Raw genomic sequence first — 16,604 nt, 5'->3', positions numbered from 1 at the left:
ATCTTGTTAAAATCATCCATAATATCTTAATGAATATAATATTTTATTACAAATCTAATAGAATATTTTAGAATATAAAATATCTTTAATGAATGGAATACTTTATTACAAATTTTGTTGAATATCAATAAAATTCTCCTAAACTATAATAAATTGATAAAATATTCGATCTTAATGCAAATGTCGTAGTGATCTTTTTGAGTCATCACTGGTGAATAAACTTCAAGCTATTAATTCACAGTGACTTATTCGAATGTTTGACGGTATATAGGACATTGGCAGACGATCCAATAAACTTCATCATCTGTAAAAACAGTTTTATATGTAATATCGTGACAGCTTAAACAATTGTAAAAATAATATCTAGAACATTATATGAAATTCGATAATTTACTTTTCTATCCAAGGGTGTGGCCTCAAAACCTTGCGCTAGTTCTTCTGGCATATCAAACCCCCTCCAATCATATTTTCATTTGAAAAGTGAAGTTGGATTAAAAATGTCGCAAGATGGCGGACAAAATTTTTAAAGCGACAGAAAAGTAATTTTTTAATAGAATATTTCCCCAATGAAACTTACTATCAAAATATCCTTATGAAAGAAATATCAAGATGTTTCCATAATTTTCACCAAACCTGTTTATACAGTCATGTAGCTTTGAAACAATAATTTATAATTTTTATTACATTTTATCTTTTATATAAATTTATTGTATAAACTCTATAGCTGTTTTAAACAACTTATGTAAATGTCAACTATTTTAAACAATTTAAATAACTTTAGCCTGAGTAAATAACAACCTAAACACAAACATAACCACAAATCTAAGTACTAAGCGCGTATACTTCAATTTTGCCTTTAATAGATACATACCGGTATTTGATTAGAAGACTAGCGACTAAATATGTGCCATCAAATGTCTAAAGCTAATACATATTATTTGCTTCTTATTCAATATTAAATAATGTAGCTGTAATGGGGCCCCAACACTCAATTTCAAGCTTAGCAATTAGCAAGGCAAGATATTTGTTTTTTATTCAAACCTATGAATCACAAAAAAATCAAGCCCTCAACTCGACACATCCCTTTTTCCTTACATTGCTGTATTCTACATTTAAAGGAAATTTTAAATGACGTTGAAAACTAACCTCTTTGAATGACATGAGGTTTAAAACAAAGATACCATACGGTTTCAATTGTATGTCGATATTTGCCCGTGTCATCATAATGTGCACTGTCTGCCTGAACCATCGAGGCTTGTCGGTCCAGGGAAGTTCTGACAGATGTTTGCGCAGAATATCATTCTACAACCATAAATGTAATGTAGAAATAGACAAGTTGATCAATAACTCAAATATAGTGTTTTTACATCTTAAAAATTTAATCAACTGAAATTAGTGGACTGTATTTCTAAAGTTTAGCTCCAAACTCCAACAGTTCATGATACATCAAAAGTTGAGCTCCAAAATCCAACAGTTCATGATACATCAATATCACTCTTGAATGAGAAGAGGTCTTCAATTCTCTATTGTGAGTTTCCATTGTTGACTGGGGAAGGCTGGCTCCGTGGTCGCGCTGGTGTTTTATCGCTCGAGTGAGTTGAGAGACATGCGACTGCTACTCTAGTTGGACAGGTAACCATGCGAGGAGTCGACTACGCTAAATATTGTCTATAAGTTGAAAATAATTATTGTCTCCCGGTGGTTTGGAACCTATCAAAGCTATAAAGTCACCTTATCACTCATCACCATCATCGACCTTACCATCACCCAGGCACAAACCTCGAGTTCATGTGGGAAGTATTCTTAGCAAAACTGTAAAATTTGATAAAAATTCCTATTATACAGAAGTAAAATTTATTGGTCCAATGTTCATAGAAAAATTAAACTTTTCTGTGGGTAGAGGGTAATTTCGATACTTCGAACAACTACTTCAGTGAGCTTTGAATTGATTGGTTCCATTTTAGTTTTGGAAACCAAAATAGTAGTGACTCTTCCAAACCCTTTTGTCATTTTTCCATCTGGGGAGACAACAACAAGTAGGTCTGTTTGATGTTAATTTTTTATTCAAATTTATTTCACACATAAAATTATTACTAAGGGGAAACGATACAATTATATACATATGATGAAATCACTAGCATTATATCTAATAAAATAAACTTGATCGCCAGTGGGAGAAAGATTATAACAGTATCGGGCAAAATTTAATATGCGAATACTTCCTATAATCTACTTATTACCTGATTTAATAGACGCTGACCGTTGTTGAATATATAGAGTACTGTCATGTTTATCAACAAGAAAAGCATGATATAGTTTACAGTCTCTTTTATATTGTTTGCCTGCAAAATAGAACATTCATTCGAGCATCAACAATGATTGTGACTCTTTTTTGTTCACTTGTAGCTCTGCTAAAACTCTACTGGATAACATTTTTGAAAATAGATGAGACATGAGAATAACAGGAAATATTAATGATTCTGTTATATCTCAATTATTGAATAATGGGATTGATCCACGTAATACTGTAATGATGCAAATGTTCTCAGCAGTCATAAAATAAACAAAATCAAACATTAATCAATACTTCATGAGATTATATTTTATGAGAATCACCCGTTAGATGCACTTCATTTCAGTATTTCCAAGTGGAGAGGCGCGCATGACACCTCAAGGATCAAAATTTCAAACACTTATAACTTCTGACACAATGACCAGATCTCATCGTACTACACTTCATTCTTCTCGGCTCCTCAAGTCGGTACAAAATCATGCATCAAAAGTCAAATTCTGTCGAAGAATGGAAAATTTATTGTTCAGTGTACTTAAGCCCATATTCCAATACACAAAAAATCAAGTAATGATTTTTATAATAAGGGGTTATCGAGATACATTCAGCTCATACATAGCTTTGAGTATAGACATTGGCCATTTATTGTGTATTGAAATATGGGCTTAAGTACACTGAACAATAAATTTTCCATTTTCGACCGAATTTGACTTTTGATGCATGATTTTGTACCGCCTTGAGGAGCCGAGAAGAATGAAGTGTAGTACGATGAGATCTGGTCATTGTATCAAAAGTTATAAGTGTTTGAAATTTTGATCCTTGAGCTGTCCTTATGCGCTCCTCTTCACTAGGAAATACTGGAATGAAGTGCATCTAACGGGTGATTCTCATAGAACATAATCTCATGAACTTATGTCATTGTGCGAAATATCAATGTGAGGACAATGTAGTTGGTGATGATGGTTGAAGCTGAAAATTAGGTGTTTTCACAATACAAGGAGCATTGTTGTCAGGTGTACCTGGAAATCCATATGAGATAGAGCGCTCTACCTGATATTAGATTGTAGAGCACAAAAATACGTCCAGAGGGATTTTGAATTATACATTGAAATGGTAACAATTGGAAGATATAGTTTATCAAGAACTAAAATTCATCAGAATATTGATTTTTTTCTTTAAATTTTACTCATTTTTGAAAAATCATAACTCAGTACTCATTGGAAATAGAGAGTTCCGAATGAAAAATGAACTCTGAATGTTTTATTCAGAATTTTATAATATAAAAAAGGCGAAAACAAATTTTTCTGTCCGGTTGCTAGATTTGGCAGAAATAGTCGAAAACTGGAAAATGAGCCGAAAATACGATGTTTTTGGGCCACTCTGTATCTAGCACAAGGAAATGCTTTCAAACGTGTAGGGACACATACTACAGCACCGTCACCGTGTTTGTTCCCCGAGCCGTGCCCGCGCTGTCACCGACTAGTTCAGTTTACTTTTTGACGGTGACGGTGCGGGCTTTAACATAGAGAGTGAAAAACTTATTGAAGACATACTGAATTTTCCAGTTTTGTACGATCAAAGTGATGAGAAATATGGTTGAACGGAAATGAGTTAAACCAAAAGTAAAAGTATAACCAAATAATAAGTTAAGGTATAATAGACGTAATGTAATAAATAATAAAATAAACAACAAAAAGTATAAAAGAAGGAACCCGTGACTATGTCTTAAATTTAAAATTCAAAACTAATTAAGTTTAGATACATAAGACAGAAGATAACAATTTTATTGTTGATATATATTTACGATACATGACTGATTGTGGTATTGTTATGCATCAAAATATATACCAGCACTATGATTCTCATCTTCTGTGTCTACAGGTAATTAGTTATAATTGAAAAATATAAATCAAAATCGGATGTAACAAACTTTAATAGTGTTATATTATAAACAATAGTTTAACACATTCCGAATCAGACTACGCAGTACTGAGACAGTAGCACTACAGAAATGAGACACTACTGCCGCTCGGCTGTCGCATGGATATGTGTGTTCTCCTACCATCATCACCGTGTCGCGGGCGTAGCTCGGCCGTACCTCGGCACAGGCTCGGTGCGGTTATAATATGTGTCCCGGCCTTTAATCTGTTATTTATATTAAAAACTTTTCAAAAAAATCTGGTGTGGTACTCTCACCAACTTTCCTTGCTCATTGAACTGTAAGGCCCATTCTTAAACGAGAATAATTTAGGGAAAACATAATGACGATTGGCGGCAGCATATTTGAAACTACGATCAGACTTCAGTATAATATACTGAAAAATATATATTTTTTATATGTATATAATGTGTATATATTATGTGTAATATATATTGTTTTCAGAGTACTTTTTCCTTTGTGTAAATTGTGAAATTTGATGATTTTTTTAAAAGTCGTCAAAACAGCTGTTTTACAGATGAAATATCTCGTCTATGTGTTATTTTTATGAACTGCTCTACCTACTACCTCATGCACGAGAAGGAGGTTACAAAGTCCATTTCTCAAGGATGGGGTGGACTCCCCATTAGTTTCCCAGAAATGAGACTCATGTCAGTTGCTAGGACTTATAAATAGCTATCCATGGTATAAATTTGAAGAAAATCGTTAGAGCCGTTTTCGAGAAAACCGTAAAAACATGGTTTTTCAGTAACTGTCCGCCATTTTTTCCGCCATTTTGAATTGAATTTATTGAATTTCTTATTGTCGGATCCTTATGGTATAATGGACCTCATTAGACCTATAAGATCCTCATGGACATTATGTTTAAAATTTCAAGTCAATCGGTTGATTAGGAATTGAGTTATCGTGTTCACAGACATACACACATACACACACACAGACCAACACCCAAAAATCATGTTTTTGGACTCAGGGGACTTGAAACGTATAAAAACTTGAAATTAGGGTATCTTAATTTTTTTTGGAAAGCAATACTTCCTAACCTATGGTAATAGGGCAAGGAAAGTAAAAAGGCAACTAATAAGCCTGCTGCAGTGATGCAGCCTGAGAAACCATGCCTTAAGTGGGATTTTCAGTTTTTTATTTTATCTTGATAGAGCACAAAATTCTGAACAATTCAGCAGTTGATTCATCCTTCTAACGCTAAAAATGAATTTTATATGATTTTTTGAAAATCCATTGCTCAAATTTGCAATATGCGAGAAATTGGCCGTAAACTTTTTAGTACGGTATTGAAAAATTCATAGCTTTCACATACTCGAAGATAAGTGTATAAAATTGGTAATCAAAATGTTTAGTAAGTCATGTAGAATAAGATTATAGTAACTAAAAAAATTTTTGATGAAAATTCTGCATGCTTTGTGTGTAAAAGTGAACTTGAAAATAAAAAGTGCGCTTAATTTGATGGTGGAGTTTACTTTTTGTACTCATAAATAGAAGTCAGTGTTCCAATTAATGAAAATGTTTTCAATGTACATTAACTAAAGGTATTATTACAACACAATGAAAATGGAGCTTACCCAACCTAACTCAATCAAGTCTTATAATAATAAGAATAATTTCATTTATATAAGAGCAAAATTCATCTAACTTAGGTACTTGAATACTTTTCTAACCTATACACTTGAACAGCAAGCACAAACAAAAACATGCCTTAAGTCGCTATGGGGATTTAACATTACCGACTTAAGGCTTGATTACACCAGAGTGTCATATGATTTTAAACGTGGTTTTTAGTATTAAAAGAGAATGTTGGTAACACTGTGACTGTTACTAGCATGTAGTTGATAAACTAATTCAACAGATGGCATGACAATCTCAAAATCATGATTTCCAACCAATAAAGCTATTTTGAGGTCTACTGACATTTTTGCTCTGCCGACTTAAGGCATGATTTCTCAGGCCGCATCATAATGATGTATTTATAAAAAAATTAATTAGCCCTGATTACATACATTTCATAAATATTGATTGCTTCTTTTATATTGCATTCAAGCAGATGATACTACAATGTCACAGTTTTGTTTCTATGGCATTCACTTTTATTTCTATTATTTCACTTTTTTTACCTGAAGTGTCCTGTAAACTTGGAAACATGACTCACCTACAATAATGTAGATGACTGTAATCACTATGGATGATGCATTATCGGCAAACACCCTGAAGTTTCTGAAATTTTCAAGATTAACAGTTTCACAACCAGGCTGTACCAGCCAAAATAGCCAACTAGTAAAAAACCAAAGGCGGACGCTCTTCAAATGCAACATAGCATTGTGTCTCGTGCATAGTAATTTCTTTAAATGAATGTTGCTTTGTCATGATGTGCTTTGAAATTCCCCATTTTCAAATACCTTTCTATATTTCTCGTTTCGATTTTAAATGTATATTTTCAAAAAATAAACATGCAAACATGGAGTAGTATTTTGAATTTAATTTTTCATGCAGGGTGGGTGAAAAGTCCGAGAACGGCTTAATATCTCTTACACAAAGGTAATTTGACGGTGGGTGTGATTGGGGATCCTACTCAAATTAAAATACTACTTTACTATGACTTTAAAAATCTGGTCCGCCATATTCAATGGAACTTCATTTTTTTTAAATAGGAATTTGGTCATGCGATACATGATTTCGATACGAAATTTCAAGAAAAACAAGTGGCGAAAACAGCAATTATCGATATCTCAAACCGTTTAGAAGATATTCACATTTTTAATCAATACTATAAAAGCAGAAAGGAGAGGAAAAAGTCCGAGAACGGCTTATTATCATACACAAAGGTAATTGATGGTGGGTGTGATTGGGGATCCTAATCAAATTGAAAATACTACTCTACTATGTCTTTAAAAATCTGGTACACCATCTTGGATCCGCCATATTGAATGCACATTATTTTTCTAAATAGGAAGATTGTCATAGAATACATGATTTCGATACGGAATTTCAAGAGGAAATGAATGGCGAAAACGCACATCGATATCTCAAACCATTTCGAATATATTCCCATTATTAATCAATACCATGCAAATCAAAAATGAAATACATAAGTGGTATTGATTAATACGGTACTGTAATGTGAATATCTTCTAAACTTTTTGAGATATCGATGTCCGGTTTTCACCATTCATTTTTCCTTGAAATTCCTTATTGAAATCATCTATCGCGTGACCACCTTCCTATTTAAAAAAATGGAGTAGCATTCAATATGGCGAATTCAAGATGGCGGATCAGATTTCTAAAGTCATAGTAAGTAGCTCATTCATTTATTTATGGATACAATCACAAATCATATTTAAATATGATTGGGAAGGAACAACAGACTTGGCCCAAAACTATTCCATTCCCAAATTTTTATAATGAAATGTTCAAAATAGCTATTTATGTATTAAGAGCGTAATGCGCGACTTTACCGCTCGCGCAAAACAGTTATCACGCGACGCGAAGCGGAGCGTGATAGTTTTGCAAGAGCGATAAAGAAGCATTACGCGCGAATTACATACATTTTTTCTACAACTGCCCAAACCTGTTAAATTACTTATATCGGCGGAGTTACAATTACCGACTTTTTAGGTTAAGATCTGACTTTTTGGCGAGCTGTTTACAATCAGCTGATTAGGGAGCGTAAATAAACTCTTCTGCGCATGCGCGAATGATTTGGGAGCGTAAAGTAAATCTACTGCACATGCGCGGATGGTTAGCGAGCGAAAAATTAGATTCTCCTCAGAAATAAGCTGTTTTACGAGGAGAATTGATTGTGTAAATTCTTTCTTACGCGCAGTTGTAGAAAAAATAGGTTTTGATTCTACTGTGACAAGTTCAAGTCAATTTTCGTTCAAAATATATATTATGCTAGAAATTTTGAATTTAGAAGAATTAAGACACCAAATTATAGTTAAATATTCCACCTAAGTATCACTTCACATAAAATTAATTAAGTTATTTTATCAGGGCGGGTGCAACTCGAGACACGATCATCCTCTACACTTCTTCAACAACTTCGAACTGCGCCTTCCTTAACTGGAGTTACAGGAAGACGCGTGAGGCATCGAGATACGGCACTAGCGAGAAGGCGAGTCCCGTACGACGACTTCGCGGCTCGTGGCAGCCAGACAGCCTGTTTCGACCTGTGACAAGTTAGATTTTGGACCAAAATCTAACAGGACCCAGGAGGATTCAGAAGAGGATCGGAATCGCAATAGGACATCGTAAGGCTTGGGAACGCCTTTCCTGACCCGGAGATCTCGTTCCTGACTGCTGGAAACAGCCGGTGATCAAGGTGTTGGACTCGGTGACGGCCAGCGGCGCCCGGTTCCAGGGCTCTTCTATCTTGCTGATACCAAGTGGAACAGCAAGAGGACCTCGAGTAAGGCTTGGGAACGCCTTTCCCGACCCGGAGATCTCGATGCTGACGGCTGGAAACAGCCGGTGACCGAGGTGTTGGACTCGGTGACTTCCAGCGACGCCCGGTTATAGGGCCCCCTCTAGCCTGCTAGCTCCAGGCAGAATAGCAAGAGGACCTCGAGCAAACATAGGGAACATTTTTCCTGTCCCGGAGACTGTATTCTCCGAGAATACCAGACTGTTCCTACTCCCGTCTCTCCACACCCCAACCCTGTTAGGCAGTGCGAAAGCACGGCCCCTCTTTCCTAAAAGAGGGAATCACTTCAGTAAGGCATTCAAGACCCTGTTTCAACCCCCGACACGAACGAGGGTGGTTGACGGACACCACACTAAGCACCTCGTCCCCTGCTGCGGCCCACCCCAGACGCCGACTGAGTCTAGCCGGCCCAGAGCGACACTGGGAATTCTGGTAGAAGAAGGTGTGGGCAAAAATACACTCAGAAGGTGCTGAATGATGTTAGAAGTTTGGGAGTGAGGGGATGGAGAGGTATAATCAAAGATAGAGATACGTGGAAGTTGATATTTGCGGAGGCCAAGGCTCACCAAAGCTTACCAATCATATGATAAGACCGATTCTATCACATCATATTCGTTGATTTGAAAAAATGGCAAATAATATTTAATTACCATTCAAGCAGATTAAAGAATGTCACATTTTGCTTTTGTGGCATTCACTTTTATTTCTATTATTTCACTTTTTTTACCTGAAGTGCCCTGTAGACATGGAAACATGACTCAACTACAATCATGAAGATGATTGTTATCACCATGGATGATGCATTATCGGAAAACACCCTGAAGTTTCTGAAATATTTAAGATTATCAGTTTTACAACCAGGCTGTACCAGCTAAAGTAGCCACTAGTGAAAAACCAAAGGCTGGACGCCCTCCAAATGCAACAAAGCATTGCGTCTCGTGCATACTGACTACTCTAAATGAATGCTCTTTGCCATGATGTGCTTTGCAATTCCCCATTTTCAATTACCTTTCTCCATCTCTCGTTTTGATTTTCAAAAAATAAATATGCAAACATGTAGTATTGATTTGTATCTATTTTTCATATATAAACTATTCTCAGCTTTTCACATGAGAATAGCTGAGTTGGAAAAAATAATAGTATCACAATTCAATAGTACAAGCATAATTGTCATGATTAATAAATACCATTTCATTTGTAATTTACTAGGTTTATGAATTTATTAGTGGAAATGACATTAATTGAAAGTTATCGTTTCCATGCGCAATCCTGTATAAATGTCGTTGACATATACCGGCAAGTGATAGGAAACTAAAATCGTGTCATTGACACATGATTTCTGTCGCTGACAAAGGTTACAGTGACAATATCGCAAGAAAGTTTTTGTTTGTCAATGGCATTTTTGTCAACGACTTTTGTCGTGACATTTCTAAGAACACTTTCTTCCATTGAGAAAAAACTGTGACGAATATTAGTCTTCGACAAATTAATGTTACTGTGACAAAAAATTTTGTTCGAATTTAGAAATGTGAACGATATTTTGATTTTCTAACTAACTTTTGTCAACGACACTCGGTGTAAACGTGGCTTGAGATCAGAATAAAGAATGATTGACTTGCAAAATTTCGCAATCTTCAATTTGCCATTTTAAGAGTAGATTGTTCAATTTCAAATAAAGACTCTAGCATAGAAATGGTAATTATTTGAAAAATAATGGTCATTTCTCATGGCATTTGATTTTTGTTGTCAGTAAAATCTTCTCCAGTTCGAAATAGAATCAAGTTTACATGTATAACTTATTAATTTGGTTCTCAATTTAAAATTGAAGTTTATGTGTCTACCCACAGAACTCTGAGAATGAATTATACATCATGAAAATTTAACTTTTCAAAAACATCAACTAAAAGTATACATTAGATAAATCAATAAAAACATAAAAACCAAGTAAAATAATATATGCACAGTACTGTACGAATATTTTGTTAACAAATAATTTCTAAAAATTAACCTTTTGGAATATTTTTCACGTTGAACTAAGATTTAATGAATTCAGTTTTTTCTTGGTATCTTACCTACAAAATTTTTGATGGCATAAAGCAATAAGCCTCATATCGTTTTTGAGGTCCGCAGTTGTAGAATTTGAAACAATTCTAGAATTGTCATGTTCCACTGGAAAATCTACTGTAAGATTCTCTAGAAGAATGAAGATTGTTTCCAAATCAGCTATTAACTTTTCAATAGGCATCCATATACAGGATTGCAACAGGTATCCTTCCATGCAATATACAATAACAATTATACATTGTAATGAAAATGAGTAACAAAAGAAATCCCAAGACTCAAGACCAGCAGGGATATATGAAACATTTGGAGTAGGCCAGTCTCCCGACTCTATTCTAAAGTCTCTCTTGAAGATAATCTGATCAATCGGTCTTTCTATAATTACTCCCAATGCTACTAGAATCATTATTACCTTGAGATATTGCCTTTTGACTGTAAAACTATAATTTTTTTGTTCATGAAATTTTTCAAGTTTGATCCATTTTTCTTCCTTATGTATAAAATCATGTAGAGAGACAAGAAAATCGTCTTCAATAAGTTCCATAAGCCTCGTAACTTTGACTGGATTAAAACTATGATTGAGTATGTTTAAAAATAATAATGTATTTATCACAAATCTAGTTACTTCAAGTATAAATTTTTCCGTATCTTTTTCAATCAATATAGCCGTAAAGCTATTGGTGATCATCAATAAGATATTAGCTGAATTGAGAATGATTGGAAGGGAATTATGGGGGTTGTCGTACTGCATTAAGGTGATGAAATCTCTCAAAAACTTTGTGTTCTTCTCCATCCGTTCTCCCTGTCAAAATAAAACACTATCAATGTTGCTTTTATTAAAATAATGCTAAAATAAATACTGCATTTGTTTTTAAAGGGTAAGTTATGCAAATATGATGATAATATCAAATACAAGAGCATCCAGTTAATAATTGAAAAATTCTCCTTTATGAAGTGCGCTTTATTAAAAAAACATCAAGTGCCTTATAATGATAGGCATTACCTACCTACTTTGAATAGTTCACAAAAAGTTTATCTGTTATTTCTTTAGATGATATGATGATGAATGCGGTAGATCTAGCTTGAAGTAGGTTTGCAACCTCAGCGAACAAAACACTTTGTAACATCAATGTATTGAATATATTTTAAAATCATTAAAATGGATTGACGTATCATATAAAAATGGTTATACTTTGTGTAAAATAATAGTTTAATCAAATATAAACCAGTAAGAGGTTTTCAACTCCCTTGGTTATTGAGATCATTCATAAAACGTGCAGATAAACTTATTTGTTTAGTTGATAGGAGTCAACTTCAACGATTATTGAACTGGTATTTTCGATCATTAGAAATTTGTTGATCATTCAATTCTGAAGGTTAAATATTTTGTCAGTCACCACTGAAAATTCCCATTAAAAAAATACTTCAGAAATCTGTATTAAAATATGTCAAAGTACACTGAACTTGTATATTCTGTTAAACTAGTATTTTGAAAATTCAATGTATTTTTTACAACTCAGTCTTGTCATTTTCTTCGTTACTAAGTACGGTATTCATCCATGAATTTTGTTATTTGAAGTGATTTTGGATATTTATACTCAATTATATATGTAATTTACTTTCTATTCAATGGATTACTTTCGTTAATTTCGAGTTTTGATCCTTTTAAAGAACTCCATTTCAGCCTCTTCTACATACCTGTGCTTCCAATTAATGAATATTTCAACAATGAATTCTAGAACGCCGATACCGTAGAACTCGGAAAATTTATTGTTCTGTATTCAGATTATTAGGATCGGGATCACATACGTCTCAGCACCAATCACTGCTCAATTTGATAGCTAGAAGTTTTTCTCAATTTAAGATTAAGCATATAGGAGTTTTCATAACTCGGCGCTTCCAATTATTAATATTTCGCTGCCATTTGACAGAAATATCTCCAAACCTATAACTCTAAAATTGTTTTTATTTATTTTGTAGCTGTGTCACATGCACCAGTGTATGTTCACTGTGAAAGATGATGTTCAACTGTAGATACAACTCAAGTCTCTGAGTTGAGAATGATTTTGTTGGGGAGTATCTTGTTGTTATTACTCTATAATAACAGTGATTTTGTATACCTTAAAATAACGTATATTTAATCGTTGACGGTAATTTTTCTTGAATCCTATCATTAGTGATGATGAGGTACAGAAGAAACCTCAATTATGTGTAATTTTAGGGAAAGGTAATAATTGGAAGTAAGTATTCTATTTTCACGCAACCCTCTGATTATTTACACTGAAGAAGTTTGATGAGTATTTTCAAAACATTGACAGGAATAACATTCCATTCTGTGGACAATTTTGGTGTTCGCAGCTTAATGTTTTCAGTGGTTTCATTATGAACATGTATGCGTTTTTCATTATGTAATAGTTGAAATAATAAGCTAATACATTTTGGTTTAGCCATATATTGAAAAGCATACTATACATTCTAATTCTATTTTCTAAAATAAGTTTTTTATTTGCAGGTTATGTATCACAAAACTAGATATTCTCGACAGTTTCAAAGAAATAAAAGTTTGTTTTGCTTACAAGAAAAATGGAAGTAAAATATCTTACTTCCCCTCCAGTGCTGAAGAACTAGGAAAAGTGGAGGTAAAATTTTTTAAATAATATTGCATTATCTAGTTTCTAATTTGTAAGGACTATTGGGTTTTTTACTAAGTCATTACCGTATAGCGATTTATTTGTAGAAGGTAACATTTTTTGTTATATTTATTAATCTTTAGTAAAAGAGTTGAGATTTTATATAGTTTTTAAGATGTTATACCTTTTCTTCATAATTATATTATTTATTATTCAATGCATTCCATTGTAAGTTATATACCGGGTGTTCGACGAAGAGGTTTACACGTGTAATTTTATATTACGTGCCCATTCTTGCACCGAATTTATTTTAATTTTACACAGTTTACAAAGTAGGTTCTGAAAATATTCTGGGAAAATGTCAGCTCCCTAACCTTCGTAGAAACAAAATGGCGGCAAATTGAAAATTTTACCAATTCGCTTACTACTTTCATGAGTTATTATGACTTATTTATTTACTACTTTGCAGTAGTATTGCCTCATTTGATGGTACTAGAAATGGATCAAGCAATCTTCCAACAAGATGGTGCTCCACCTCATTTCGCACTTTCGCACATCATGTTAAGCAATGACAAACTTCATGGCCGTTGGATTGGTCGTGGAAGTGATTTTTACTTTCCTTGCCCTACTACCATAGGTGAGGAAAGTATTGCTTTCCAAAAAAAATAAGGTACCCCAATTTCAAGTTTTCTATACGTTTCAAGGTCCCCTGAGTCCAAAAACATGATTTTTGGATGTTGGTCTTTGTGTATATATATATATATATATATATATATATATATATATATATATATATATATATATATATACTATATATATTACCTTAAGTTTGAAATTTCAAGTCAATCGGTTAATTAGGAATGGAGTTATCGTGTTCACAGACATATACACACACACACACATATATATATATATATATATATATATATGTGTGTGTGTGTGTGTGTGTGTATATGTCTGTGAACACGATAACTCCATTCCTAATTAACCGATTGACTTGAAATTTCAAACTTAAGGTCCTTATACGATGAGGACCCGACAATAAGAAATTCAATTCAAGATGGCGGAAAAATGGCGGATTTACTATTTACTAAAAAAACATGTTTTTCACGGTTTTCTCGAAAACGGCTCTTAACGATTTTCTTCAAATTTATACCATGGATAGCTATTTATAAGCCCTATCAACTGACATGAGTCTCATTTTTGGGAAAATTGCAGGAGCTCCGTAATATTCTTGAGAAAAATGGCGGATAATTACTAAAAAACCATGTTTTTCACGGTTTTCTCGAAAACGGCTCTAACGATTTTCTTCAAATTTATACCATGGATAGCTATCAATAAGCCCTATCAACTGACATGAGTCTCATTTCTGGGAAAATTGCAGGAGATCCGTAATATTTTTGAGAAAAATGGCGAATAATTACTAAAAAACCATGTTTTCACGGTTTTCTTGAAAACGGCTTTAACGATTTTCTTCAAATTTATACCATGGATAGCTATTTATAAGCCCTATCAACTGACATGAGTCTCATCTCTAGGAAAATCGCAGGAGCTACGTAATATTCTTGAGAAAAATAGCGGATATTACTAAAAAATCATGTTTCCCGATTTTCTCAAAAATGACTTGACTGATATATTTCAAATTCATACCCTGTATAGTTATTTATCAGCTCTATCAACTGACATGAGTCTTTTTCCTTGGAAACTAATGGGGTCCAACCCATCCTTGAGAAATGGACTTTGTAAACTCCTCGTGCATGAGGTAGGTAGATAGAGCAGTTTATAAAAAGAATACATAGTCGAGATATTTCATGTGTAGAACAGCTGTTTTGACGACTTTAAAAAAATGACGACTGAAAAAAATCATTGAATTTCACAGTTTACACAAAGGAAAAAGTACTCTGAAAACAATTATATACACACATACAGAAATCTGACCGTATTTTCAAATATGAGCAAGGAAGGTTGTGTGAGTGTACCACACCAGATTTTTTAGATTGGCCACCCCGATCACCAGATTTAACTGTTTGTGACTTTTTTTTATGGGGTTACTTGAAGGAGAAAGTTTATACCCATAAATTCAATAATAATGTGGAACTAAAACGATCAATAGAAGAGAAACTTCTCCGGTTACCGCGGAGTTTCTTTGTAAGAGCTTAGGAATCATTTCTTAAGCGCTGTTATCAGTGTGTTGCTGTGGATGGGTTTCAATTTCAATAATTTTGGACTTTTAAGGTTTTTTATTAGGCCTTGTTCTAGTTGTTTTATTCAAAAGCTATATTGCCCTAAAGTGCAACAATATAAATATTTTATAAAACCAAAAACACCTTTTTAATATTTTTAAATTATCGTTTTCAATATGCCGCCATTTTGTTTCTACAAAAGTTAGGGAGTTGAAATTTTTACAGAATATTTGTAGAACCTACTTTGTAAACTGTGTAAAATTTAAAAATGTCGGTGTATGAATGGGCACGTAATATAAAATCAAACGTGTAAACCTCTTCGTGGGACACCCGGTATATAACATGCCATAATATTGCATATCAATTCTTATTGGAACATTAATTTGTTTGCATTTGTTTGGGTGTAACCATAGAACTTGATTAGACTGTTTTTATCAATTAAGTTAGATGCTACCAGCTTGGTCAATTGATCACAAATTGTTATAATAAGAAAATTATCATTCTTCAGAAAATTTACTTGTCATTAAGTACATTTAATTTTTAAGAAATTGGATTCTTTCTCAACTTCAAAGAGTGCCAATTTATGGAGCCACAGAGCAAATATAAACAAATATTTTTATTCCACAAAAATGCATATATACTTCAATAATAAATATTATAATTTCAATAATATTGCGATAGAAAAAAAATATTATTGAAATTGTAATAGATCTAGATCATTTGATATTGCTCCTCATTCAAGATTCATGGAAATTTCTTTGTGTGCATACTGCTTGTCTTCATTCCTCAGTTTAGCCTACATTTAAATTAGCTCTGAATATCATACCTTAACCTGGAGAACTAAGCTGCACTCGAAAGTACAAGGGCAACGGAATATTAATTTACAAGTTTATTATTTACTAGTGAATAACCGATAGCTTATTGAGTAATGCAAAAGTGTTAGAAATTGGAGAGAAAATAGGAGCTGCTAATTAGTTTCTTCTGTTTTTCTCAATGATGGAACTCTTACTTGCTTTTAAAATATTATGAAATTATCAGTCTCTGATGGCTGCGTACATACAGAGAG

At 33.4% G+C, this 16,604-nt stretch overlaps 2 protein-coding genes across 2 annotated transcripts in view; one reads left to right on the top strand and one right to left on the bottom strand.

Annotated features, from left to right (window-relative positions):
* Positions 1-16,604, top strand: part of LOC111046524 (adenylosuccinate synthetase) — a 37,296-nt gene that overhangs the window by 15,392 nt on the left and 5,300 nt on the right. The window contains exon 8 of the mRNA XM_022332091.2: positions 13,238-13,364. Coding sequence (XP_022187783.2) covers positions 13,238-13,364 — 127 coding nt within the window. The remainder of the gene's footprint in view (positions 1-13,237; positions 13,365-16,604) is intronic.
* Positions 194-10,838, bottom strand: LOC120351132. The gene is made up of 5 exons (XM_039427296.1): positions 10,737-10,838; positions 9,392-9,491; positions 2,241-2,342; positions 1,147-1,302; positions 194-304 (listed from the first exon to the last, which is right to left on the bottom strand). The coding sequence occupies exons 1-5, from the start codon at positions 10,772-10,774 to the stop codon at positions 236-238; spliced, it is 465 nt and encodes a 154-aa protein (XP_039283230.1). The 5' UTR covers positions 10,775-10,838; the 3' UTR covers positions 194-235.

The sequence above is a fragment of the Nilaparvata lugens genome, chromosome 4 (genome assembly GCF_014356525.2).
Source record: "Nilaparvata lugens isolate BPH chromosome 4, ASM1435652v1, whole genome shotgun sequence".
NCBI lineage: Eukaryota > Metazoa > Arthropoda > Insecta > Hemiptera > Delphacidae > Nilaparvata > Nilaparvata lugens.
The sequence above is the reverse complement of the archived record's forward strand: the minus strand, read 5'-3'. Positions and strand labels throughout refer to the sequence as shown.